Here is a 26,935-nt window from a genome sequence, read left to right on the forward strand (position 1 = left end):
AAGCCCTTCGCTGGCCCATCTCTTTTACTTCTATCCACTTATCCAGGTGGGATCATATTCTCCACACTGGAAAGAGATGCTACACCATCATTGCCACCACGGCGTAGACATGGTTCTGGAAAACAGTTGTACAAAGATTATTCGTGATGTAGTTGCCTTTACTCAGCTTTTCATAAGCAGTGTTAAAATTATATGAAAATGTGGTATATCCATTTCATTTGAGAATTCCAACAACAGGTTTAATTATCTAACATAAATTCTATCTCTTCCAATGAAAGAAGTGCAACAGTTTTGTAGTGTTGCAGCTATTTTTCAGAGCATGGGGGGATTAAAGTAGAGCATGCATTTGGTACCTTTAAACATAATGACCATGGCAATCCAGTCAGCTGAGCGAGATAGGAAGCACTATCCATATCATTAGAACAGTACTCCTCCCAGTACCTCAAATACTGTTGAAACAGTTCAATTTGCTATGAGTATTATCTTAAGTATCCTCACATTTTGCACAAGATTTTGATGACTAGAAGTGCTCAGACCCACCAGCTGCATTTTGTTTCAGGCCTTGTGTTCTGCCTTGTGAGGCAGCTTTGAAAAGCAGGTGGGCTCCCCAGCAGTGACTCACCACCAGGGCTACGGAGCCGACGCCTCCCCGGGGAGTGTTCATGGAAGCCACGGTGCTCCAGCGATCTGAGTCGATGTCATAGCGCTCCACGTCACTGAAGCACGTGTTGTCATCCAAGCCCCAATGGCATAAATGGGGCCGCCCAGGGACGCCAGCGCGATGCCTCTCCTAGGAAACCACAGCAGCAACACCTCAGTGCAAGTCCTTAACCAGAGGGAGCCACACAGCAAGTGCTACGGTACAGGAATGGCACCTGTTTCAAACGAGGGGGAAAAGAGTAATGGAAATTTTAAAAGTGACGTTTATAGAAAATCATGTTGCTGGCCCACTGCACACATGTGTCCTTCTCACTGAATGTCACCTCTAAGGCCAAGTCCTCATATTTGGATACATGACAATGTCTTAGATATGATTTCTCTATTTTATTAAATCTGAAGATGAACCAAAACCTGCTATAGCTGGCTGCTACCATTTGAGAATGATTGGGGGTGATACTAATACATATTAAAAGGCAAACCTGTGCTGGATATTAAATAGCTGAACTCTATCAAGATTTAATTGTGGTTCTTCCATTCTGGTGTTTTTTAATTGAGTGTTAAAATGGTTGTCAGATTTGTTTCTAATAAATGACTAATATTAGAGTACAATCAGTATTATAAAATTGAAAGTAGGTCTAGAATAAAAGCATTAAGTTTCTGCTTTAACCACCAAGTGAGGTGAACTACCATGTTACTGACAACACTGTTGTCTCATTAAAGAGGGAAGGTTGAGGCACGAGCAAGGGAGGCACAATCCTTCTACAGACCAAACACTGTGGCAGTATCCTGGCCTTACCTTTTGCCTCAGCAGGTAACACAGACACCACTTCATGGTGGCATTTTTTCTCCACTAAGTATTCCAAGACTTCCATGAATAGGAGGAGTGGAGCTGGGAGGTGGCCAAGGCACAGCAGCCCTTTCATTTACCTGGGTACTCAGTAATAAATGTCACAGAAATCTAGGGCTGATTGTTGCTGAGATTATGCCCTGGGGGTGGAGGCAGGATGGAAGAAGTAGAGCAAGCCACTTCTAGGAGTCTGGGTCTTCTACTTTAACTAGGTCACAGCTACAAATAGCTTTCAGACTTAAGCCATACTTATTATTTCACTTCTTCTTGCACGTGATGCTTTGAAAAACAACAAACAACACAACAGAATGCAGAATTAGGGACACTGATTTAAATAACAGCAGAAAAAAAATACAGATCTGTGAGTCCAGTAACTCCTTATAAGAAACTTAAATGTCAAGACAAAAAAAAGTCCTCAATCTGACTTTCAGATTGTGTGTTTCTGGTCTTTTGTGCGAAAAACATAGGCAGCTATTTTTTCCTGCTGTAGCATACTTTTTTCATTTTCACTATGAAGTATTTCACTTCTCATGTTATGCTGGCAGTTATCTCACTCATTCCTAAAAAGAGCAAAAATCGCACAGAACCAGTTCATCAGTTCCAAGTTGTTTACTGGGCACGGCAGAAAGGCCCTGGATAACAACAGAATGTAAGCACAGCTGGAGTAGATGTCCCTGGTCCAGAAGCTAGCTCCTCCAAAAAAAGAACAGAAGGGTGATACATTCATAGCATAAAGCTCCAAAATAGGGGAAAGAAATTCCTAGAAATAGAACAGTTTGGAAGCACCAAAAAAAAGCAGGACAGACAGGATGTTTTTCAACATCAGCAAGAAATGGCAGACCACAGACTACGACTTGGGAGTGTGGGACATATATACCTCTTTGTGTTCATTGATGCCTTCATCATCCACTTGTTTGTGAGAGGGTCAAATACTTCCATGCTTCCTAAGTGTTCATTTCCATCATGTCCACCTACTGCGTAGACTTTACCTGAACACAGAGACAGCTTTTAAAACAGAGATTGCTTGACAACGTTTTCATTTATATAATATCCCTGCCTATGTGGAGACAAGGAGGTCAAATAAAGGTTGAAGTTTTAAAATGTTTTCAGTATCAGAGTTTTATACGCTATATTTATAACCAGGAATCTATTCCAATGAGAACATCTATACAAAGCTTGAGATTATGTAAACAAAAAACCGTCCCATAATTGAAGTACTGCAGGTCAAATCAGTCTGGACACATGTACCAGTCTCTCCAGATTTTATATGAAGAAAAATTATCTCTGTTCTGCTGCAGCAACAGAGGGGCTGCTAAGTACAAGAGAAAGCTGCATTATTGGTGCTAAGCTGCTCTGGACTGCACAGATCTGTTTTCAGAAGATGGAGACCCAAAAATGAAGGTCTGCTCCTGGAAGAGTTATGGTCTTAGTAACTTTCTAGGATGGATTTAAGTAGGAAGGGAGCTAGTAGGAGTACTAGCAAATTCTGGGTGACTGCTGTGTAAGGCAATTTCTTTATAAATGGATTTTAAAAAATCACCTCTTTAAGGCCAGAAGCTATATACAGTTCAGTTGGGCTGGGAGGAACCTTTAAAGGTCACCTAGTCCGGCCCCTCTGCAATAAGCAGGGACATTTTCATTTTCAGATTGCTTATAGCACTATCCAGTCTGACCTGGAGCATTTCCAGAGATGGGACATTTACCACCTCTCTGGGTAACCTGTTCCAGGTTTTCACCAACCTCACTGTAAAAAACTTCTGCTTGATAGCTAGTTTAAATCTATGCTCTCTTAGTTTAAAACCATTACCTCTTGTCCTATTAAAACAGGCCCCACTAAAAAGACTGTAAAGTACAGAAAGGCCACAATAAGGTCTCTTCCCAAGTCCAAACAGCCCAACTCTGTCAGTTCACAATAACCAAAAGCATCAGTCTCTTTACATGGTTATGCCAATGGGAAGATGCCTCTTTACATGGTTATGCCAATGGGAAGATGCCAGCAGCTCGTGTCCCTGACAGCAGACAAGAACTCAGTGTTACAACACAAAAGTTTTTTGACCAATCACACAAAGCAAAAACATATTGGCAGTAGTTCTATCCAATCACTAGAGGCACAGACACCTTTGGTTAAAACAATGCTTATTTTGAATAAAAGACCTGCTTGTAAGCCTTAAAATACAATGCATAGAGCTCTATTATTAAGCTTAGAACTTCCTAATATCTTGCTAGATATACTTTTCTGTAGCTTAGGGAGTATTCTAGATAGATGGTAATACACAGGCCATAGTTCTATTTGTCCGTACTTTTCTACTTCTTCTATCATTTTTCTGCTGACAAATCTTACGGCTACTGCTTAGCTCCAATCACAGCTCTGCTGTCTCTGAGGCCTGCCTTTTGAAGCTTTCCCAAAACTCTCTGATTTTAAGAATTCCCCCAGGGGATGTGGCAGGAAGCTCTTGGCAAAGCTGCTCAGCCCTTCTGAGCCTGGGAGCCACAGCTGCCCTCAGGCTGCCGGGGAGAGCAGCAGCAGCCTCCTGCAGGTGCCTCCCAAGCCTCCTTTGCTCCTGGCTGAACATGCCCAGCTCCCTCAGCAGCCCTTCACCAGCTCCAGTGCCATCTCTGGACATGCCCCAGCCTCATAGTGTGGTCCCAAACCCGAGCCCAGGATTCCAGATGCACCCTCAGCAGTGCTGAGTACAGGGACGTTGGTCCTAAATCATGGAATATTCTGACCTGGAGGGGATAAATGAGGATGGATCCTAAAGTATGCCAAAAAAGTTCTCACAGTAATGTTCAAATGTTGGGAGCAGCACAAGAAAGGAAGACATTTTTGATATCAGAGCATCAAACAACCTGAATTAATCAAATTAAATGAAGAAACAGGTTACGATGGAATAAACATAATTTATTCATATATTGCTTTCCATAATTTTAAAACTTGGCTTTATGCGATTGGTTTTTAGCATTTGTCACTTTCCTTTTCTTGACTAGAAATGAAATAGTTCATTTAAAAATAACACCAAGATGTACCCATCCTTGGCAATAATGAAGGCCATCAATAATGGCGGTAATGCCTCTGGGATAAAAAAGTCAAGGTAAAAAAAAAAAAAAGATGACCCCAGATTGGAGCCAGAGAAGACACCACGGTGCCAAGAGGGAGTCCACCCTGGGGAGAGCCCGTGTGCTGCTGCCTGGCAGGCCTGGGTTCCCATGGTGCAGCAGGGGCTGCAGGCAGGTTCCAGCAGGGTTCCATGCCCTCTGACCCCCCCATGGCACCTGGATACTGCCTGGGACATTCCGTTGTTGCCCGGGCTCTGCCAACTGTCCTTGGGCAGTGCTCCGCAGAGTGCAGCAGCACAGAGCGAGCACAGCTCCACGCAGGGAGCATTGCTTGGCCTCAAAGCCTGTTCGCAGCGCATTTACTGCCACTCGGGAGCCATCCATCGCCCACAAGCCTGGTGGCTTGTGCCAGGTAATTCTGTGCTTTGCTGCCATGGGGCCAACAGGCCAGCCATGGCTGTCTCTGCTGCATTCCAGCACTGAGCACCAACAGGAACACCTTCAAACCCAGGCTCTTGCTCCTGCCTCTGCAAGCTGACAGCAGTTTGCTGGGAAAGAGTCACTGACCGGGGAAATTGCCTTTAAAGCCTTCTTTATGCAACTATTTAGCATTATTATTCCCCAGCTTGCAGTGGGACAAATCCCTTTCAAGGGGAGAGGGCAAGGTTGCAGGAGGGCTTGCTGCTGATGCAGCTTGAATTTTAAGTGTCTCTGAAGAGCAGAAGAGCCAGGCAATCCCTGGGAAAGGAGGCTGACATGGGAAGCTCAAAGGTCCCCGGGTTCTGCCCCATGTGCTGCCAAAAGGTGCCAGCACTGAGAAGGAGAGGCTTAAGGGCAGACCCGGCAGATGTGTGGCAGGGGGAGCTCTAGGCTTTTCCTGGGCAGTGCCTGCAGCAGGTGCCCCAGCTGGGGCCTGGGATTGCCCCGTTGGAAGTGGGAGCAGCTGCTGGAGGCTGCTCTTACAGTTGAACTGTCACAGCCAGGGACTCCAGAGGGAGGTTGCAAAGTCCATGTGGAAACACTCACATCTCAACATGAAGCCAAAGCTATTTATTTATATTTTTTCCAGTTTTAAGGCTCAAGGTTATTATAATTACAGTGGCCTTGTCTATATCTATATTTGTATATCATATGTATATAAGAACAATGGCCACCAGAATATTTGAATCATTCAAGGATAGGTTGGACAAGTCTTTGAGAAACCTGATCTAGTGAAAGGCGTCCCTGCCCATGGCAGAGGAGTGGAACAAGGTGAAATCTTAGGCTCCTTCCAACCTAAAACATTCTATGCTTCTATGGGGCTGCGGTTCTATCAATCTGGTGTGTTCTCCGACTCTATGTCAAGTTTTCCCTTCAAATACCTCAATATATGCGAAACACCAAGCTTTGTCCATAAAAATATCGTGTGAAGTTTAGTGATAGTAACATTTGAAGGAAAAGTTCTTGAGGTGGGTACATAAGGTTTAAGTTTACAAGCAGCTTCCAAGCTTCCTTGTTTCATTAGAACACCTCTTTGCCTCTGGCTGGATGGAGAAGGCAGAAAGAAGAGCAATCAAATATGTCCTGCTATGGGATGCAGAAATGAGCCTGGCCAAAAGAAGTGCTGTCAAAAGCTTGTAAGAATTCCCATCAGAGTCACTGGGGTGCCTGCTTTCCTCTCCACAGCGAGGAAAGTTTATGTTCAGAAGCACAGCTTGGTTGCAAGAGCATTTGTGCCTTTTGCCAATAGCATCAGGTTAATGCCGCCTGCACAACCTCAAATCCATGGAGCTCCAATGTGGCTGAAAACCTGGCCTTGTCAAGGGCATTTGACTGTTCAGTGGAATCTAGATTTCCTGCTGGCCACCTGTGTGCTTTGTGGCCATCTTAAGGATAAACTGGTGACAGAGCAGGCCTCCCAGCCATGCTGTTTATTCTCAAGTGGGTGTGCATGTCTCTCTACACAAGTTATGTCAATAGGTCCAGGTCCACTCAACAGAAGTTGGAAAAAAGTTGGAATGACTTCTCCCTGTATGCGCTTGCTAATTCTCCCACCTTCATTTTTCTTTAAATTCAAGTGGGCACCTTGTTCTTTTAAGGCAGTTGGTTTCCCAGCCAACATTTTGGTTTTCATGATGGTGAGGAGGCAAAGATGCAGTGTTGCTTCCAGATGTGTCCTCTGAGCTTAGTGTGAGTGTCTATTCTTAGGCTTCCCAGCTGCATGGGGAGGTGGGGGTTTGACAGGATTCCCATCTGTAATGGCCTGTGTCTCTCTGTGGCTTGCAGAATGGTTCCCTGCTGGTCCCTTCCCTGGTGTTAAAGCCATGGGCCTAGAGCTCAGCTGCTTCACCTCTTCCCCCAAGTGTCTGTGCTCTTGTTTCACACCAGTTGTCCTTAGTGGGGTGATTCAGAAGACTTCACAGGATGCTCCTGCAGCCTCCTCCCCAGTGAGAAATCGGCTCCCTCTAGAGTGTGAGATGCTGCAAGTGAATGTCAGAAATTTAAATGTAAATGTTTTCAGTCCTTTTTCTGCATTTTTGAGATCTTGCATTTCAAGACTCCTTCTTGCATCTGCTGAGAGAATATTGTTACCTTTTCATATAGAATTGTCTTTTTATGGTTTTTACCCTCCATTTCTTTCCTTCCTCTTTCCACAAGTGCTGCCATTTCGTTGTCTACGGGCAGGGTTCTTAGGGCGCTTTTGTTCTGAAAATTGAAGTAAATTTCCTGGAGCCTGTAGCAGTGGCCTGGTTTCTTGTGCTCTTGGCCAAATCTGGAGTTAAGTGCTGACTTGAAATGCAGCAACACTGCTGGGGGAAGGGGAAAATGGATCTCTTGGTTCTCCCATTCTCTCTCTACGTGCGTTTGGATGGTTTATGTTTGGGAGCACTGGAATGACTCCCAGTCGGGCGCTCCAGGTTCTAAGTGAAGCAAGTCCCTGGAGATCTTGACCTCCCCTCTAGGCACGAACTTGTGCAGATAATCACTCCTGGCGATTATCTGTTTGTTCTCTTCCAGAGAAGGTGACTCTCTGGAAGAGAGTGACTCAAACTGAGGCTTCATAATGGAACCGACGGACAACCAGAACCGTGACAATAGGTAGGAAATCATTTGAAGTAATCTTGGTTTCCCAGATGCTGTGATGAATGTTGTGAGGGTTTAGAAAAAGAATTCCTCCTCCAATGCAAGAATCAGAATTGTGGAGTGGGACAAATGAAGTAAGGATTGTCCTGACAGTGAGAGTGGCTTCAGAGCACATGGGTATTTTAAGAGCTTCTGTTACAGACCTGGGCCTGGATGTTATCACGGGTCAGGGCAGATTGTCTGTTGAACTTTCTGAAACCAATCTCTTATTACTGGAGCCAGGGCTCTCCCTTCTGCAGTTTGGGATGCTTTCGGCCTGGGAGTATTTTCCTGTTTCAGTCTGTAGCAAAGCACGAGTTGTGTTTTTTTGGGGTGGGGGCGATTTGTGCGAGTTTTTACTTCTTGTGGAACATACTTGAAGATGATGAGAACTGAGGTGATATTTCAGGGCAGGCATTCCGTTTCATCTGCCTCTTTGAACAGTCAGCTTGTTAGGGTTTTCCTGGTGACACATCAAGTGTACGGCAGCAGCAGCAAGTACAGGACTATTTTTAACTTTCCACTGCTGAGCTGTTTTCCCCCTGGAGATGGAGGGGTTGGGACTGTGCAGTCCCCCTGCACCAAGGCTCCCAGGTATTGGGCATGCTGGTGCTAAGCCTGGAGGTGCAGTTCCCAAAGCTTCCAAAGTTCCCTGGCCTCAAGGGAACTGTGCAGGGTTGTGAATGGCAGCAGAGCTCAGCTTTGCAAAGGCTTTGAAGAGCATCTTGACAAACACCTTCAATGGGCAGCAAAGGTGTCTACAGGGCTGGGGAGACTGGGAGATCTATAGGCTTATCTAAAAAGTCTGGGCATTTCAGTAGATGGCAGACTTATATACTCTGAATTAGGAATGCCATCCAGTGCAAAAACCTGTTTAGTTTAAGTAAGGGCCCCTCAGTATGAGATGAGGCAGCTGTGCCTCGGCTCTAGGAATGATTAAACTTTCAGGAGCTGATTATTGGTGTGGTATTGGAGTAATGTCACTGCTGGAGCAGACAAGGCTCTCCCCTTGCAACACGGGACACATGGGAAGTTGGATTTGCAAAGAAGAATTTATGAATTGTATGTATAGAGAAGACTGTGCAGTAGAGTAGAAATAGATACCTGCATCCACTGTGCCTGCATGCTTTCCCTTCCCCGATGTCCATAAATATCAGAGCCAGAGTTTCCCTCATTTTGCAGTAGTCTTTCAAAGGCCAGGGATAATTTAAAGGATCTGGTTTCCCATGATGGGATACTTTATTGGCGTTTTGTTGTGGGGCAGGTGTGACTGAGTACATGCATATGTGGCTGAGGAGGAACAGGGGGATTTGACCTGGTGTTTTCTGAATGTCTGAGAACTCCTTTCTAATTACGCTGATAGGACGGCTTTAAATGCAGCTACATGATTTTCTAGGGAAGCAGCTTTCCAAAGATATGTTTAAAATAGAGTGAATTTCCAAGGTTGTTTATAAAGTGGACAAAGTTCAAGCCTTGAAAGTTGAAACACCTTCAGAATAGAAGATTCTGTTTGACTCACAAGGGGGGAGACTGGGGTGAGAGGTCTGAAGGAGAACAAGACTGCCAGTTTCTCCCATTAATCACTACAAGAGGGCTCATGTCACTACATGCCAGCTCCTGTGCTGATCACCCCTGTGATTTCACAAGGAAATGGGAGGAGAGTCTTTCCCTTCCCACACTTCTTGATGGCTGGGATCAGGAGTAGCAATCCCTGAGAAGGATGTGTGTTGTCCCCTGTGTGTCTCATTGCTCTGGGGCACAGAACACACTGGACAAAACCGATCTGTCCACTGTCAGCATCCTGAGAATTTCAACACCGCTTTGCTGCTGGACATGTGCCCTTGTGGGAATGCCCCAGTTTCTGCACGGAGTATAAACAGGGGTTCGAGTGCTAACTCTCTTTCCTCTGTCTGTGTCTGAAAGCTGGAAAGACATCAGACGCTTGATCCGTATTCTGCAGCAGAAGAGGGAGGCAGCTCCAGAGGAGGAAGATCCATTTTTGGAGAAGACTCCCCTCTTTGCCAAGCCCTACAAGGTAATGGGAGTGGAGTGCAGGCTGGAAGGAGAGAAGGAAGGAGGCTTGGGGTGGGAGAGGAGGGCTGTGTCTTCAGCATGGGCTGTAGCAGACTTGAGCCTGATCCCTGCAAACATATCATCTTCCCATCTGCTGCACTGAACTTTCCTAACTGCCCTTGTGGGGATGCATGGTCATTCCATGAAGATGCTGAGCAATGCCTCTTGCTGAGCTGGATCTCTTGCTTGGGGTGCTTCTGACATTTCCCCCTCTATTCTTGTGTTGCAGACCAATAAAGAAGATGCGCTGTCAAGGCGCATTAAGAACTTGCTGGGCGAGTGGGACCCCAGGATGCTCCTGAGCCATGAGTCCCCTCTGATTCCCATATGGATTCCAAAACAGCCCAAATCCAACTCACAGGCCCCCAGTCACAGGCCGGCCTCCAGTAAGACAAATCCATATGAGGACATATGGAGAGAATCCTCACCAGAATCACTGGGCATCGCACCTAACCCTGAGCAGAACTACAAGGACCGCAATGAAGGTCTCTCAAATCAGAGGTCAGAAGCCAAAGCTCCACAATCTGGAATTCCTCCTGAGCTTGTCAAGGTGAGTTCAATTGTTGGGGTCCTCTGTTATTGGCAGTCCCTCGAGGCCAAGGGACCAAGCACACAGGCCCTGCCTGGTTGGTGGCTCAGCCTCTCCAGAGGTCAAAGGCACTTGGTTCCCAGGTGCATTTTGGGGTTTTGCCAGGCTCCTCCATCACCACTGGGATGTTGCTGTGCCCTATAGAATGTAGGAGCCCACAGTGCTGAGCCACGGCAGCTGGTCCAGGAGGGCCATGGGAGATGGTTTTCAAATAGTGTTTGGCCTTTGGAAGGAGAAGGAAGAGCTGGAGGCTGCAGTCAGCTTTTCCTAGAAAAGGGTGTTGATCAGCTGCAAAGGACTGAAGGCAATATCTTGTGGAAAATAAGAGGAAGCTGAGAGAAGTAGAGCACTACAGGGCCTTGCCTTCTGCAGGAGCCATTCTTCATGCCAAAAAGACAAAGCACCTTTCTGGATCTCAAACTCTTGAAAGTGCAGAGTACTGCAATCAGCCCTCAGGCTACCAGCAATGGGCAGTGTTTGTCCTTGCTGCTTGGAAGCCCAGCTGAGGGAGTATCAGTGTGAAGTAAGGAGCAGGGATGCTGCATCTTCCTTGGAGAGTGTGGCGAGGGAGGGGAAGGAGTGAGTGCCCAGAAAAAGTGTTTCTGAGGGAGGGGTGGAGTCCTTGCCAGCTTCTGCCAGCAGCTGACGGTGGACTCAGCTCTTTGGGGTAGCCCAAAGCCAACTTCTCTCCTCAGCGTGTCTCTGGGTACCCCTGGAGAACCTCAATTGGTCCAAATTTGGCTGCTAAATCCATCACTTTGTCAAGCAATGGGAGAGTGAGAAATGGTAGTTGGGGATTTGCAAATCCTGCAGGGGCAAGAAGAGGATGCCTAAAGTCAGCCAGAATTTGCATAAACTGTGGTGCATCTTTCCAGAAGTGTCAGAAGTCAGTGTCTTGTCCAGACTGCTGTTGTCTTCAGAAGAATAAGGAGTCTCATTTTATTTGGGTGAATGAGAAATATTCCTCTTTCTCTAGAACTGGCTTAGAAGGATTGGGAACTATTATTTCTGACCGTTTTTCTTTTAACTAAGAAAGCTTTTTGCACGACTTTTTAAATGCAGAGCCAGCCTGTGCCTTTGAAGACAAAGCTTAGCTGCTTCATAGTAGAATAGTAGAATTCCATAAAGGGAGAAGACTGCACAGACATACTTACATAATGATAACAACAGTAATGATAAATAGCATCAGCAGTAGTAGTAGTAGTTTAAGAATGAAAACAATATTTCCAGACTGCCAGGTTCCAAAGGGGTTTCCTCTTTTTCTCAGAGGCAGAAAAGATGACTTTGGGAATTTCAGCTGGTTTTCCACTTGGCCTCCATTACCAGTTCCCCTTCAGATGGGCCTTTTGATCCTTAGTAGTATTTTATTATTAATGCAATTGCATGACATTTCGAGAGTTGTTGGTAACCAAATGCTGCTGTGGGTATGTCAATTAGTAAAAGACCAAAACAAACTTGTTCTGCCTCCCTCATTCTTGTTTCAGAAAAAGAAGCCCATTGATGTGTCATCCAGGGAAAAAACTTTGAAGGTTGGTGCTCTTCCATAATAGATCTCTGTATTTGCTTATGTTTTGCATACATTAAAGAAATGGCTGGGGAAAAAATACATGGCTCAGCTCCTGTTGACTCAGCAGACGTTGCTTGCCCTGAAAGTATGTTCTGGGGTGGGCTGAGAAGTAGGGATAAAGCTGGAGTTGTAAGACCAGCCTTCCTCTCAGTCTGTGAGCGTAACACCGTCTAGAGCAGTTCAAGAACCAGACTGACAACTCATGCCAGGCAGCCAGAGTTGCTCCTCCCTCAAGCTGGGGGTTGCCTTTCCTGAGCTCCCCTCATCCAAAGGCTCTGGACCAGCTACCTCATGTCTGGCCTTTTAAATTTCCATTTGGGGAACAAAGGGAAACCAGCCCCATGCATTACTGAGAACCAGATGCCATTGTGCCTTGGAGTGTTTCTGAGTGGGCCAATGTGGCAGCAAACTTCTCTTCCCTCTTTTCCATTGTTTTCAGTAGGCTCTGTATTTGTATTTGTATTTGTAATTTACAAATTACAATTTGTAAATTGTAGAATTTACAAATACAAATTTGTATTTGTAGAGCTGTAACATATTTGAGCCAGAGGAGGTAGCTGAATGGAAAATGCTTCAGGGACACATACTTTTGTTTCAGTTCTGGTCTACAGTGTGATGTTTTTCATGAACACTTGAAGCATGTCATCTGTGTGGAAGCACAAACCCCATTTTATCTTGATTGTCAGCAAAAGCATTATCTGAGAGTGTTAGACAGAAGTGGGAGTGCTGAGAGTGCTGCCGACCAAGTCAGTTTTAGATGTTGCCTACAGCAGGCACACAGACTTGCCTTTAAATCATCCCCACCTGTTGCATTGTGCTGAGATTCCTGAACTGACTTTGCCTCCCCCTCTCCTCTCTGTTTTTGTGAACAAAACAGGTTGTGGAAAAGCCAACTTCCTCACTTGGTCCTCCAAGGTACAGTTGTGTTCCCAAACTACCCTCTAGGCCAAACAAAACTGCTTTTCATTTGAGGGGGAGAGGGGAAGGGGTTCCTGGTTTCCCTTGAAGATGCAGGCTTTGGTTTGATGCTGCTGAGGGCTGCTGTTGAAAATTGGTTTCATTTTTGTGGGGGATTCAGGAAATCTCTCATAAGAAATGAATAATCTAAGCATGCTGGAGTTTGCCTAAGAACCAGACTTGTATTTCCCCAGTTGTTCTGTTCTTTTCTCTTCCTCTCCCTCAGTGTGTGTGTAGATCCTATGTTTTTGTATTGACCAAGAATCCATCCTGAAACGTGTTACCCTTTATTGGAAGTGTTTCTTTTGGGGGTTGGGGCTTTCAGAAACACACTGGGCCGTTTTGGGATGTTTTTCAACTTTAGTCAGCTGAATGCAGCTTTACAATGTAGCAGTGAGATCCTGTCTGCATTCTTGTCTGGCTGCGTGTGAAGTAAAGGTTTGATTATTCCCAGAGTGTTTTTTCATATGGCGCTTTATTTTTGGAGCACGGCAATGTATTCCTCTGGCCTTCCCCCCTCTGCTCTCAGTGCCCAAACACAGGGCTCAGTTTTAGTTTGGAATGCTGCCATGTCAGTGGAATAAGTAAGTAACCTTCCCCCCTGCTGCTTCCTAATTTTGTCACCTGGTGTCCTTGCAGAGTTTGCCAGTCCCAGCACAAGAGGGTGGCACCAGCACAGCCCAGCAAGTCGGGGTCAGGGAGCACCAGGGACGGCGACAGCTCCTCAGACTCTGCACTTCCAAGAGCACCAGCACCTGAGGTGAATGCAAATCAAATGCAGAGGCTGCTCCCGCAGCCCCTTGCCTCACACTCTGCTGTCTGAGGGCAGTCAGGACAGGAGACCTTAAATACTGTCACTGTTCAAGTGTCCCCTTGAGACCTCTGCAGCAGCATCAGACATTTCTGGCCCTCTTCTTCCTTTCTAGATTTTGTCATTAATAAACCCTTCCTGGACTTCTGGTGCCAAATCTGGCAGTGTTCCCACTTGTCCTTTGGCATCATTGTCTAGCCCTTCTGGAGTTTTCACTCCAGGATTAGTCCATTTTGAAGCTGAGGGATGAAACTTTCAGTGAATATGCTGAATGATCCTCCTCTGCAGTAGGGATCTCTGGACTGTGGCTCCTGAGTGACTGGTTTCTTTTCATGGGTGTTTTGGACAATGGCTCTGTAAGTGAAAAACCCCCTTTTTCATTTTCTCCTCATTTCAGTTCTGTTGATGTCATGTAGTCTTCCTTCTACTTGCTCTGAAAGATGAACCTGTCTTTGGTAATACAGTCCTGCAGTGCTGAAGCCTGGAGAGGGAGGAGGAGGAAGAAACAGTGAGGCTGCAGCCCTGGATCTATAGCCTGTCTGCTGGATGTTCAGCATGGGAGAGGTCATTGGGCCACAGGGCTGGGCTCCTTGGCTCTTAGGAAATATCCAGTGATATAATATCCAGGAAATATCCATCCTGTGCTGCATGGAGGAGAAAGACTCAGCCAGAGAAAGGATCTTGGGAAGGCTGACCAAGGGGGGGCCTTTGGCTGAAAGCTCACTCCTCCCTCCTGTTTGGAGTGAAACAAGAGCTGTGGGGAGACCCCTGCCCTGTAGGGACCCTGACAGTGAAGAGGTCTAGAGCAGAAGAAACTCTGCTGTTCTTCCCTCCTCCTGCTTTGAATTCCATTTGAATTAAAGTGTTTGGCCTCAGTTAGACTAAACAGCCACACACCAAATAGGATTCTTCCTGGGACCTCCCTGGACATCCCTTAGGACAGCCATTTCTTCCAGGCCAGGAGTTTGGCTCATTCAGTGTCTAAGGCACATGTCACCTGCAGCTGGGAATTCCTTGCTGATGGCTTCTTTCCCTGGCAGCACTGAACACTTGAGGCTTCCAGCTGGAACAGGCAAGCAGAATCCAGTGCAAAGTGAATTAATCCACAGGGGATAACTGTGCAGGGACCCATTTTGCCTTCACAGAGACACTGAACAGCCCTTTCCCCTCTTCCCCACAGCAGAACCTTTGCTCTCCTATATCACCCTGGTCTCTTTAAGGCATCTTTCCAAATGAGCTGTGAGAAGCCTTAAAATAGTACATCAATGAAGCTTAGATGTATCTCTCATCCTCCTGTGCCAGGTTTTACCTCTTCTCCGAGGACCTGAACAAAGCTGTTTGTAAAGCCAGCCTCCTTGTTCATGTCTTTGGGAGCCCCTCAGCCCAGCAGAGGGCCTTGTATTGCCTGCCCTGACAGACTGGGATGTGTGAGAGGCTTCATGGCAGGGCCAAGAATTAGGAAGTGTCAGTGTGCAGAAAAGAACAGGAATGTGGCATCTTCCTTGGAGTGTGTTTAAAAAGAAGAGTAAAAAAATCCCAACCAAACAGAAAAAAAAAAAAAAAAAAAAAAAAAAAAAAAAAAGGGCAAGTCAAGCTGTGTTCCTCTGCAGTTTACAAAGTCTGGAGGCAAGAAGAAGAATTTGAGGACAACTCAAGATCACTGCTATTCTCAGGTAGAAGGAAGAGGTCTTCCTTGAAGCTGGCTGAAAACAGATGAAGAGTCTGCTCTATCTTGCATGAGCTCCATGTGTGGGTGCTTTTCTTGTGCCAGAAATGCTCACCAGAATCAAAGCAACCTTGCAGATCTGGTCCATTACCTGGGCTTAGTTGGAAGTTTGTGATCTCTGCTTTAGTCCTTCAGAAAAGCTCCTGTGCCTGAAAGCCTGAACCTTTTTCTGTGTTCAAGTACTGTGTGTAATAAGTAGTAGGATGTCTTTCCAGGAGCTCAAGTGATGATGGTCAAATGCTTTCCCAAGCAAAAGCTCAGTCTTGGCAGGAGGACCCAGCCTTGGAGCCAGCCCGAGTTACCTGAGTAGGAACAGTGTTCTGAACTGGAAGCCAAGTACCAACTGCACCTGGCAAGAGTTGCATTTAAATCAAGGTTGTTTGGTTTTGTTGGGTTTTTTTTCTCACTTCAGAAAAATGAGTCTGATCTTATTTGGGTGAATGACAAGTATTACTCCTTCTCTAGAACTGAACTGGGAATTTCTCTAGAATTGGAAACTATTATTTGTAACTGTTTTTTCTTAACTAATGAAACTTTTTGCTCAACTCCTTCACATGCAGAGGCTGCCTATGCCTTTGCAGGCAAAGCTTAGCTGCTGCAAGAGCAACTAAAGGAAGTGATATTCAATAAAGGGAGGAGACTGCAGAAACATACTTTCTTAATAAGACGAATAAAAAGTCAGCAAAGGAAACAGTGTTTCCTGACTGCCAGGGAAGCCAGACATTGATCTTGCAGGAGGTGACTGGTGGTTTCAGCTCTTGCTCTGCTTGGTCTCTGTTCCTTACTGCCCTTCAGATGAAACTGTTATTCCTTACTAGCACTCCATTATGAATGGACTTGCGTGACATTTTTAGAGCTGCTGGTCAGGAGTTCATGTTTACTGAGTGCATGTTGTTTGCTACCAATGAGTAAAATACCCAAACAAACTCACAGTGCTTCCCTCTTTCTTGTTTCAGCCCATTGGGCACAATCATGTGCAGTCCATTGAAGAAATATTGAAGGTGGGTACTCTTCAATACCAGATCTCCATGAGAAAGCCTGTGCAAATCCATGGGGAAGTGGATCCCTCTGACTCTGGGAAAGGTGAAACTCTCTCTGTGTCCATCAGGAAAACTCCTGAGAGCTGCTTCTCTCCCTCTGTTTCCAGGAAATGAGCCCCCTGTCACCTCTCCTGCCATGCCTTCAGTCATCTGTGAGAACAGAGACTTACAAATTTCCGTTGCAGGCAAAGGTAACCCGGGTCTCCTCGAGCCAGGTCTAACGAGCTCTTGGAGATTTGTATCACACCCAAGATAGCTCAGCTACCTTAGAAGGCATAAAATCAGCAGGATGGCTTCTGTGGTAGTGTTGGAAACAGAAAAGTTTTAATAAAAGGCAAAATAACAAAACTCTTTACAAAGAAAACTGAGCCAGGTGCAAGAGGTTCTTGCCCCAGGTAAAACACCGCGCAAAACTGGTTCGTTTCTTTGTTCTCTTCTTTTTCTAGTAAATTGCTTAGGCTGGACTTTTTGGCTTCTGTCCAATTGGCTATCCCTAAGTTTGAGATGAAATCTCTCAAGTCCTATCAGGTCTAATATTTTTACCTAATCGAGAAGAGAAACTTCTAGGCTTTTTTCTTTCTTAAGGAGACAAAGCATAGTTTTGTCACTCCATCAACAAGGAGCACATTCCTATACCAACTTTTTTCAGGGCTTCCGATAAATTACAAGAGATCTTTCTGCTGAGCAGAAGTTCAGTGTTGGCAGAAGGAGCCTGCCTGGAGACCTGCCTGAGTTCCCTGGCCATAAACAGTGATGGGAGTTCGAAACCCAGCAGAAACTGCACCTTGTGTGGGGTTGCACTATACCCAGGTGTTTTTGTTGGGTTTGTTTTTTTGTTTTTTTTTTCACTTCAGTACAAGAAAGAGTCTGATTTTATTTGTCTAAATGACAAAAATTCTTGTGAACTGTCTTAGAAGAATTGGGAACTATTATTTCTAACTGTTTTGGGTTTTTTTGAACTACTGAGGCTTTATGCACAGCTCTTACATGCAGAGGCAGCCTGTGTCTTTGCAAGCCAGGCTCAACTGCTTCAACAGCAACTTAGGGAAAGTGCAGTTTCATAAAGGGAGCAGACCATGAAAACATACCTTATTTTAAAAAATAGTGATAATAAGTAGATGATGATGATGATGATGATGATGATAATAATAATAATTATAAAATAGTGATAAATAAATAAATAAATATAGTAATAGTAATAAAGAGAAGTAGAAGTAGGAGCAGTAGTTTAGAAATGGAAACAGTGCTCCCTGACCACCAGATTCCAAAGGGAAGACAGACATCTGAGAGGAGGAGGAGGATTTGACATTGCTGGGTTCAGCTCTCTCCATACCTGGTCTCCATTATTAACTCTCCTTTTGTTGAGCCTTCTTCATTCTTACTCTCTTTTTATTGTTAATACATCTGCAATACATTTATGGAGCTGTTGGTAAGCAAAGGTTTGCTGAGTTCCTGCCAATTAGTAAAAAACGCAAACAAACTCCTTCTGTTTCCCTCGTTCTTGTTTCAGGCAAAGAAGCCCTCTGATGTGCCATTGACTGGAGAAATTTTGAGGGTGAGTGGTCTTAAATAGAAGATGTCTGTGTATGCTTATGTTTTGCATACATTAAGGAAATAAGTGGGGACAAAATATTGACAAAATTTTGAGAGCTGCTTCTCTCCCTCTCTTTCCAGGAAATGAGCAGTTCAATGCCAGCTCTCCTGTCACATCTCCAGATGCCTACAAAAGCAGGGACTTCCAAACTTCCATTGGCAACAAAGGTGACCCAGCCCATTTATGCCAGGGCTTCTGATAAATTCCAAGAGATCTTTCTTGGAATTTTCTAGCAGAAATCCAGCTCAGCTATTTGGCAGCTCTTAGAGTGTTTTAAAAATATTTACTCAAAAATGCACATGCCTATAACATGCCATTAACACAGTTTTGATGTCAGCAGATGCGCTGTTTAGCTACATGCTAAGCTACTTTGTCCTTTTATTCTAGGAATCCCAACCTGATGGATCTGCAGCACAGAAGCTGAGTAAGTAGAAATGCAAAGAAAACACAGTTCTTTGTGTGCTGACAGGTAATTTTGTGTGTTATATGTAGCAGAGACCTTCAAGTGTTCACACTGATTAAGCAGCATGATTTCCTCTGCTGAACAGGGATGAATTTAGGAATGGCTTAAGAAACTGTAACCAATCATTACCTAGAGCTCAAGGTAGCACTTCAGCAGAGGACAAGCAGTATAGTATTTAGTCAGGAAACTCCCATCTGGAGTGATGAACAATCTTGGTGGCAGACCCCTCCCTAGAAGAAAGTGACTCTCTAATCTGCTGCTGAGAGACCACAGGGTAAAATACGCTACAAGGGAGGCATATAAATGCAACCTTTTTATTTTTGCTTTCCAGAGCAGGCTAGCACAGCTTCAGAAACGTTGCCAAGTTCTCAGCCAAGAACATCGTAAGTAACCAGACTCTGTTCTCACCTCTGCTGGGCAGTTACTTAAAAGAACTTGGAATGCACAAAAAATTGGGTTATAAGTAATTTTTTCTCAGAAAAAACTTCATTGCAGGGAATTTTCCCCAACAGAAAAATTGTTGTTTTATGATGGACTCACTATATTGTTTAGGTTTGAAAAGGACTTGAAGATCATCAAGTCCTATTGTTAATCCAGCAATGCCAAGTGCACTAAACCATGTCATGACTACAATGACTGTGATTAAAACCAAAACAAAATAAAAGTGAAGAAAAAAACCTTAAGTCTTCATGTACCAGACTGAAGGTTTTGTCTTCTTTTAATCTGTGGTGCTTAACATCTTGTCACACTTCGTACTTGTCAACCTACTGATAATGCATTAGGCTGACATAAATGCTGAGGGATGCCAGCTGAATCTGATAATTCCTGGATATGGTTTTGATGCCTGGCAGGACACGTAATGCTACAGCTACCTAAACTGTATAGATCTACTGATGACATTTTAAAGTTAAAAGTTAAAATTTGTTGTAAAACTTTCTTCAATTGCCCAAGTAGAAGTTTTCAAAAAAGTGTTGTAGTTATTTTATTTAAAAAGAAACACAAAGAAATATAGTATTTTACATGGACTTTTAAGAACCTTACTTTATATGCTAATAATATAGCTTGTTGCAGAGTGGGATGAAGACAAAATTTCTATACCTATGGGAATTGTGTATGTTTGTCTGAATGGGTGTGAGTTGGAGGTTTGATATTTTCCAAGCATTTTTTTATTCTGGTGCTTTGTATTTTGAGTATGGCAATGTCTTCCTCTGGCCTCCCCCCCTCTGCTCTCAGTGCCCAAACACAGCAATGCTGCCATGTCAGCATGTCAAGTAAGTAACCTTCCCCCCTGCTGCTTCCTAATTTTGTCACCTGGTGTCCTTGCAGAGTTTGCCAGTCCCAGCACAAGAGGGTGGCACCAGCACAGCCCAGCAACTTGGAGTCAGGGAGCGCCAGGGACGGCGACAGCTCCTCAGTCTATGACATAGAGATCAGCTCCAGTGACAGTGAGGACAGCCTTCCAAGGGTGCTGGACCTGCCAGTACGTGAGATGAATACAGAGACCATGGAGAGGCTGCTCCCATAGCCCCTTTCCCACTGCAGTGTGGTGTCTTAGGAAGGAAGCAGATGTTGTACTCTGTTACCAAATTCTGCCTGGTTTGTTCTGGAAGTACTGATTTGTAAGACCCCTCTCACTGCAATGAAGGCTTAGGTATTTGCCACTGACTGGTTTATGATTTTTTATTCCTCACATATCCATCCATGGTGCTCAAGGAGCAAGTAAGTGCCCATGGCCTGTTAGTTTAGAGTCATTTTTTCACAGGCCAAAGGCCAAACTTTACAACCTCTGGGCAAGAGTCCTGGGCTCTGGTGAGCTGTGCTAAGACAGAAAGAGTCAAAAAAGGCACCAGTCTTGAATACTTCTTTTCTTTTTTTGGCAGCCTTCAACTGCTAAAAAGTGGCACCTTGACAACCTGATGACCCAGACAAAGCAAGGATCAGTGCCAAGAGAGGGTCTCAGGGAAATTGCCCATGGGAATGGACATGAGGAGGGTGTGAAGCAGGAGCAGGGCATCAGCAGCAGTTCCTGCCAGCAGCACTCCAAGGCAAGGGAACCTCCTCACAAGAGCTGTGGCCAAGTGGCCACGGATTTCTACAAGACCTTTGCCCAAGTGGCCAAGGACACTCACAAGACCTCTGGCCAAATGACCAAGTATTTTCACAAGACCTCTGGCCAAGTGACTAAGGCTCTTCAGGAATCTCATGTTACGAGCACACACAGCTCTCTGAAGCCTCTTGGGCACACCAAGGAGGCGTTGTGGGCATCAAAGTTTGTGGGTATCAAAAAGCCCAGCAAGCCCCTGGTGGATGAAAAATCCAGAAAAGTCCTGAAGCTGGAGAGTGAGCCTGGTCCTTTGAAGGTCAGAGACCACTCCTCCAAAGACAAGCGGAAAGTCCAAGAAAGAGAGAACACAAAACCCGCTTTCAGAAATGACCTGAAGCTGGGAGTGCAAAAACGCTTTGAGAAGAGGAATCACAAGGACCTTGACAAGAGCTGTGCCCAAGTGCCCAAGGCTCCTGACCAGAGTTGTAGCCAAGTGGCCAAGGCTCCTCGTGAATCTGATGTTACGTCCAAACGCAGCTTTCTGAAGCCTCCTGTGCACACCAAGGAGGCCTTGCTCAAGAATACTCTGGGTATCAAAAGGCCCAGTATGTCCTGGGTACACGATGAATCTAAGAGAGTCTGGAAGGCAGAGAGGGAGCCTGGTCTTTTGCAGGTCACAGGCCAGTCTCGCAAGGACCAGCCCAAGGTCAAGGAAACAATGAAGCCAAAAGCCACCAACAAAAAAGACCTGAAGCCGACACTTCAGAAGCCCTCTGAGAAGAAGGTCTCCCACCAAGCCAACGCCAAAGGCTTTTTGGAGCCCAGGCTCCTGAGACGTGCTCAGGAATGTGATGACCTCATGCCCAGTGGCCACAGGCCTAAGGATTTTTGCATGGAGAAAGTGCCCTTGCCTCCTGGGGACAAGAAATTGTTCTTGCCTGCAAGGGAGGCAGACTTGAAGAGGAAAGCCATGAGGAGTCCTGAGGAGTCCCCTGGAAAGAAGAAGGTGAGAGGGGCTGGGGGAAGTGGGTTTGGACAATGACCAAGGTGGTGTTTGAAAAACCCATGTGGAGTTCCCGATTCATAGGTTGGCAGTAGAGCCATGGTGCTTCTCCAGTGTTATTTTTAATGTTTTCAACCAGAATCTATCAAACTGAGCTCTATTGGTCTGTACTTTACGTGAACTTTCAAGACCTGAGTGGATTTTTCTCCCTGTTTTTATTCTTCCTGCTAGAGGGAAGACAAGGGGGACACTCCCAGGAAGAAAAAGGAATGAGACACAAAATTCCCAACAAAATAATTTCAGCTTTCAGCAAACAAAGGCTCCAATAAGCTGAAGTGAGTATGCAGTGATGGGATGTCAGAAAGATGTGTAAATCTAAGTCTCTCTTCAGAAGGGTAGGATGAAGAACTGTATCTCCTGTCCAGACATTCAAGAGTTTGCTTCTAACACGGTGTGCCTTCTGCAGCTACAACTGCTGCAGATTGAGCTTTACGTGCTGGAAGCTATTGTTGGTTGGGGGTTTATGTATAAATTATGAATGGGATGGGATTGTTGTGGAACATGTCTTAAGTTGTTTATTTTTTAGCATTAGTCTTATTACATGGCTGTGACAATGAGAAGATGTTAGTAGCTCATATTTTTGGTAGCAAAGAACTTAATGTTACAGCTTGCTTTAAAAGTTTTTTGACCAATCACACAAAGCAAAAGCATATTGACAGTAGTTTTATCTAACTACTATAAGTATTTTTTGTCAAAACAATGTTTGCTTATTTTGAATGCAATACCAGTTTGTAAGCTTTAAAACACAAGGCACAGAGCCCTATTATTGAGCTTAGGACTTGTTAATATCTTGCTAGATATACTTTTCTGTAGCTCAGGGAGTTATTCTAGAGAAGTGTTAATATACAGACTATTGTTTTATTTTTCCTTATTTTTCTACTTCTAATATATCTGTTGATAAATCTTACGGCCATTGCTTAGCTCTGATTGTAGTTTTGTTGTCTCTGAGGTTTGCTTTTTGTAACTTTCCTAAAACTCTCTGATTTTAAGAATTTCCACAGAAGCTACCAGTGCAGAAAGCAGCTCTGAAGGTGTAGGTGGGTAAGGGTAGGGACCCTTCCCCTTCTGACATTCTCTGAAAGCACAGAGGTGTCGAGGCTGATGATTGGCTGGGGGAAGGGATGTTCCAATTGCATTAGGAATGGAAGAGCTTTAGTTCTGGAATTCCTCCCTTTTCCTCCGGGAAAGCGAGCAGCTGTCTTGGTCATGTGCTGGCTTTTGGAGTGGGAAGGGAAGGAAGTAGTTTTGGGCAGAGAGGACTCTGGATCACGTCAGGGATGGTGCTGTGCTCTGTGTCAAATTGTCCTGGTGCAGCATCAGCTGAGCCAAGGCAGAGCAGCTGGAGAGTATGTGTGCAGTGAGTAGGGACCAAAGCATGGGAAAAGTCAGTGCTGAAAGAGGTGAGAGGACTGTCCCATCACAGCAGAGTCAGGCAAGAAGTGCAGCCTTACACCTGAGCCTTCTCACTGGGTTTAGCTTAATTTCCTGCTCTTCTGATGCTGCAGTGAGCTGGGATTCACTGCTTGGTGTGTTCTTGGAAACTTTGCGAAGCTGAATAAAAATGGTGGAAATGAGCAGTGGTGAAACAAAGTTGAGAGCTATTTGGTGCTGCTTCTTGTTGCCAGAATTCCATGGACATCCTGATTTCAGATGATCAGAGATGTGCTAGGCCACTCTGTTATTGACTGTGAAAGTCTCTGCCAATTCAAACTCCCTCTTATTTGAAGCCTCTCAGCTTTGAAAATGTTGCCTTGTTGAGACAATGGCATGAATGGCAGGATGTGGCCAAGCTTTTAAGAAATGCCTACATTATATGTACATCACAGTCATGAATTTGCCTCTCTTGTCCAGAGAATCAGAAGATTCATTCCAAACTGAGAGGAAAAATGCGCTGCTGCCGCCACTGCTGGCCATGACTGATGCATAACGTGCACCAAGTTTGACCCAAATGAGACAATGACCCAAAAGAGACCCAGAACTGAGACTGACGACCCGGACCTGCCTGACATGGATAACCCTGCCAGAAACCAGGATCCTTTGTTTGCCGGCACAGGAAAGTGGAGGAAGACCACAAGGAGCAATCCCAGGGCATCGACATTGGTATCCAGGAGAGCTGGTGGGAGTATTCCTGCAACCCACGCATGCTGAGTGATTCACTTCAGAATCATCCGCTCAGGTAAGTGACCATTTCTGACTGTAAGCAACTGCAAATAAAATTAGTGTATTTATAAAAAGGAGTGTGTTTATAAAAAGAAATTGTGGTTTACTTAAAAATAACCTGTGGGTGTGACCGCAACCTGAGCCTAAAGTTTTATATCATTCGGAAAAAAGTGTTGCATTTATGGGTTAAAAAATTAGATTTTACTGGCTCTTTATATGAATTTGGCTGTTTACTGACGGCTCAGGGTATAGGGTCTAGGATGTTTGGGCAGGGGGGGCAAGGGCTGTGTGTTAGGCCACACACTATTATGTGTGTTAGGCCAGACTGTGCACAGTGTATTAGCTGCCTTCTAACTACTTGCTTTTTCCCAATAATTTTCCTGCTTCCAGGCCTCACTGCACTCCCAGCCACTGAGAAGGGAAACCTGCTGTTGAATTTCTCTGTGCTTGGGAAAAGTTTATTGGTACAAAGCACTCTGAGCTGCCAGGTGAGAAGCCAAGGCTCCATTTCAATTATTGGAGGGATTGCTGGGAAAGAAGGCCAGAGGGGGAGAGCCCGGTGCATAGACTGCGCCAGGGAGAAATGAACATTTTCTCTGGAAATTTAGGAAAACCTGGCTTTGGAATTGCTTTAGGCATCTCTCTCTGATCAGCTTTCTCTCTGTGGTTTTTCAGGGATTGGCAGGGGATGAGAAGAATCCTCTTCCAGTGTTTTCTCTGCCACATGAAGACAAGACAAGAAGACCTGAAGTTAGAACAGTAAGTGTTTGTTTTACAGCCCTGCCTGTAGTTTCTGAAGACACCAGACACGGTTGGCCCTGCAGCCACCCTGACTTCTACTTCCTGATGAGCACTTCTTCTGGGAGCAAAGAGAGAGGGAGGGATGGGGGAGAGCTGCCCTGTCAGGGAAGCACTTGCTAAGTCGCTTGGCTACAACTAAACAGCACTTGAATTTTGGACTCCTTGCTGGGTCTTTAATCAGTATTGGCCAACAGAAATTCCTAGAGCTGCTGATACTTTAGTCATTACAAGTGTTGCATTGTCCTGTGGTGCAAGCAGTGGGGAATACTGAAAAGCTGTAACCTGTCATTTTCCATAAAACACCAAGTTTTGTGGGCTTCTCTGGGCAAAGGGATGCATTGCCATGATCTGCTGGCAAACTTGCAAAAAGCAAATAAACATGATGTGCCTGGCTGAGTGGCTGGAAGGCTGTAAAAATTCTCTCCAGAAAGAGGCAGCTGCTGAAAGTCAAAAAGTTTTGCAGGTCCTCTTGGAGTAAAGTCACTCCAGTCATTGATTGTGTTCTGCCAGGTGTGCTCGTTGGATTAATTCAACCAAATATTTTCTCTTTCCCTCCTTTTGTTCCAGAGTTTTCTGCCGAACAAAGCCAAGTGACATGACCAAGAGCTGGCCTGACCTCATACACAGAATGAGACAGAATTTACAGTGACCTTGATTGAGTCAATCAAGTACCTTGATTGAGTCTCCTGGATGTAAATAGTTCCAAGTTTTCTGTTCCATTGGAACCTTACAGAGTTTTGTTTTGGTTTTATTGTTCAATGCAAAGCACCTGCTTTTTTTAGTTAGTTTGTTTTGTTTTAAATAAAGTTGTAAGTTCTTTTGGTTACTTTTGGAAAGCTTGTGGTTTTTGAAGGTAATGCTTTTCTACCTTGCAAAAGAAGGGATGGGGGGGGGGGTGATACTTGCCTATGAAATGACCTAGTGCAATGAATTGTCGGAATGGGCCCATGTCATGATGGTCTATAAATGTCTCTATTATGAATAACTAACAGGACAATTGTCACACCTATTGCTGCCAAAGAAATCTGCACTCAGACTGTGTTACTAAGGGTCTTGCTCAGTTTCAGCCTTGTCAGAGCCAAGTTTGGGCGGCAAAATGACACCCGGAGTGTGGCTGGAAACAGCTCTGTCTGTCTCCTGGGCTTGAGGGATAGGACTGATGGGGAGGATTCCTCCTTGGGCTGCTTTTTGGCATTTGGGTTGGTGGAGATACAAAACTGCAACGGGTCCTTGGGATTGCTTGGACATTGTTGTGAGTCTGAGAGGTTCCAGGGAAAGGAATCTCTTCTGACAAAGGAGGGAATAAGTGGCTGAATGTGGAACATAAGGCAAATTTTGTATTTGGGTATTTGCCTGCCAAGCACCGGTGGTCTCAGTGAGTGCCCAAGAGCGGAATTTGGTACCAAAGTAGGGTGTGCTTCCTGTGGGAGAGGACTCAGGCTCCCTCTCAGCCACACCCTAGGATAGGCCCAGTGACTTAGAAACCTGTCAAGGGAACCCAAAAGGGAAAATGAGCTGTTTGCAAGCACTTCTCCCTTGCCACGCTAACAGTGGAGGCAGCATCTACAGCACCAGTGTGTCCAGTTCACACCCTTCTCTACCCAAAGATTTCCTGGGAATTATTCTTGCAGTATGGCTCAAGGAGTTATTTTTTCAGAGAAATCACACTTCTGTGAAAAAAAAAGAAAAGCCTAAAACCCTTCAAGTTTTTCAGTCACCTTTCAGTTGACTTTGATGGGCTTTGGATTAATGTTATTTATACAAGATATTTAGAATCAAGTTCAAAAACTGTTAAAGAAGAAATTTTACTTGCACAAGTAGTTTCATTGTGCCTCAAACACAGATGAGGACGTTCCTTTTTACAGTCGTGTTCCCCCATCTACCCGCTCAAGTCACTGTATTGCAATATGAAAGCAAATTATTGGTAATGGTCATAAGACAGTCAATAAAACACAGATGCTTGATATCAGTGAGAGATTCTGGAATCTTGATTTATCACCATGCTAGTCCAGTGTGTTGACACCCTTGTCTACACAAAGATTTCCTGGTGTGTGACAGCAGCATCCTGCCATCCTCACATCCAATGGTGTCTGCCTTAGCCCTCTGCTGCTGTCACATGCCTTCCCTATCTCTGACAGACCCGTGCGAATGTGGAGAGAAGGATGGTATCCCAAAATAACTGTGATTGCAAGAAAGAATTATCTCCCTTTTCCACATTATTTTATGATGTAGGAGCAGGTCTGCACAGATTTAGCAGTACCCCCTTTGTAAAATGCCTGTTTGTGGGTTTGAGGCTCAAGAAAATGAACAATAAATACCAGCAAAATGCCTACATTTCCAAATGGGGTTTCTGCAGAAAGTGCTCCTGCCTGGAGTCATTC

At 44.9% G+C, this 26,935-nt stretch overlaps 2 protein-coding genes and 2 long non-coding RNA genes across 4 annotated transcripts; 3 read left to right on the top strand and 1 right to left on the bottom strand.

Moving 5' to 3' along the window:
- Positions 1-79: 79 nt before the first annotated feature.
- LOC129046667 (kelch-like protein 8) lies at positions 80-4,948 on the bottom strand. Its single transcript, XM_054514611.1, is given in 5 exon segments — positions 80-115; positions 623-744; positions 747-790; positions 2,385-2,512; positions 4,928-4,948. Coding segments are annotated over 5 exon segments (351 nt in total).
- Positions 4,949-11,935: 6,987 nt separating this feature from the next.
- On the top strand, positions 11,936-16,650 carry LOC129046668 (AF4/FMR2 family member 1-like). Its single transcript, XM_054514612.1, has 5 exons — positions 11,936-11,980; positions 12,773-12,810; positions 13,492-13,612; positions 16,346-16,390; positions 16,537-16,650. The coding sequence occupies exons 1-5, from the start codon at positions 11,936-11,938 to the stop codon at positions 16,648-16,650; spliced, it is 363 nt and encodes a 120-aa protein (XP_054370587.1).
- Positions 16,651-18,422: 1,772 nt separating this feature from the next.
- LOC118685858 (uncharacterized) lies at positions 18,423-19,883 on the top strand. Its single transcript, XR_004980056.1, has 3 exons — positions 18,423-18,447; positions 18,818-18,869; positions 19,813-19,883. It is a non-coding gene; the product is annotated as an uncharacterized LOC118685858 (long non-coding RNA).
- Positions 19,884-21,421: 1,538 nt separating this feature from the next.
- Positions 21,422-25,220, top strand: LOC118686533 (uncharacterized). Its single transcript, XR_004980179.2, has 6 exons — positions 21,422-21,536; positions 21,765-21,868; positions 23,445-23,769; positions 24,144-24,241; positions 24,429-24,512; positions 25,122-25,220. It is a non-coding gene; the product is annotated as an uncharacterized LOC118686533 (long non-coding RNA).
- The last annotated feature ends 1,715 nt before the right edge of the window (positions 25,221-26,935 follow it).

This window comes from Molothrus ater, chromosome 4 (assembly GCF_012460135.2).
Source record: "Molothrus ater isolate BHLD 08-10-18 breed brown headed cowbird chromosome 4, BPBGC_Mater_1.1, whole genome shotgun sequence".
In the NCBI taxonomy this organism is placed as follows: Eukaryota; Metazoa; Chordata; class Aves; order Passeriformes; family Icteridae; genus Molothrus; species Molothrus ater.

What these genes read in the sequence shown, in the direction of transcription:
- LOC129046668 (XM_054514612.1), top strand. Translation starts at nt 11,936, where the DNA reads ATGGCTCAGCTCCTGTTGACTCAGCAGACGTTGCTTGCCCTGAAA. An exon ending in TCCTCACTTGGTCCTCCAAG is followed by an intron (nt 12,811 to 13,491) that starts GTACAGTTGTGT and finishes GTGTCCTTGCAG; the next exon opens with AGTTTGCCAGTCCCAGCACA. An exon ending in CCATTGAAGAAATATTGAAG is followed by an intron (nt 16,391 to 16,536) that starts GTGGGTACTCTT and finishes CTCTGTTTCCAG; the next exon opens with GAAATGAGCCCCCTGTCACC.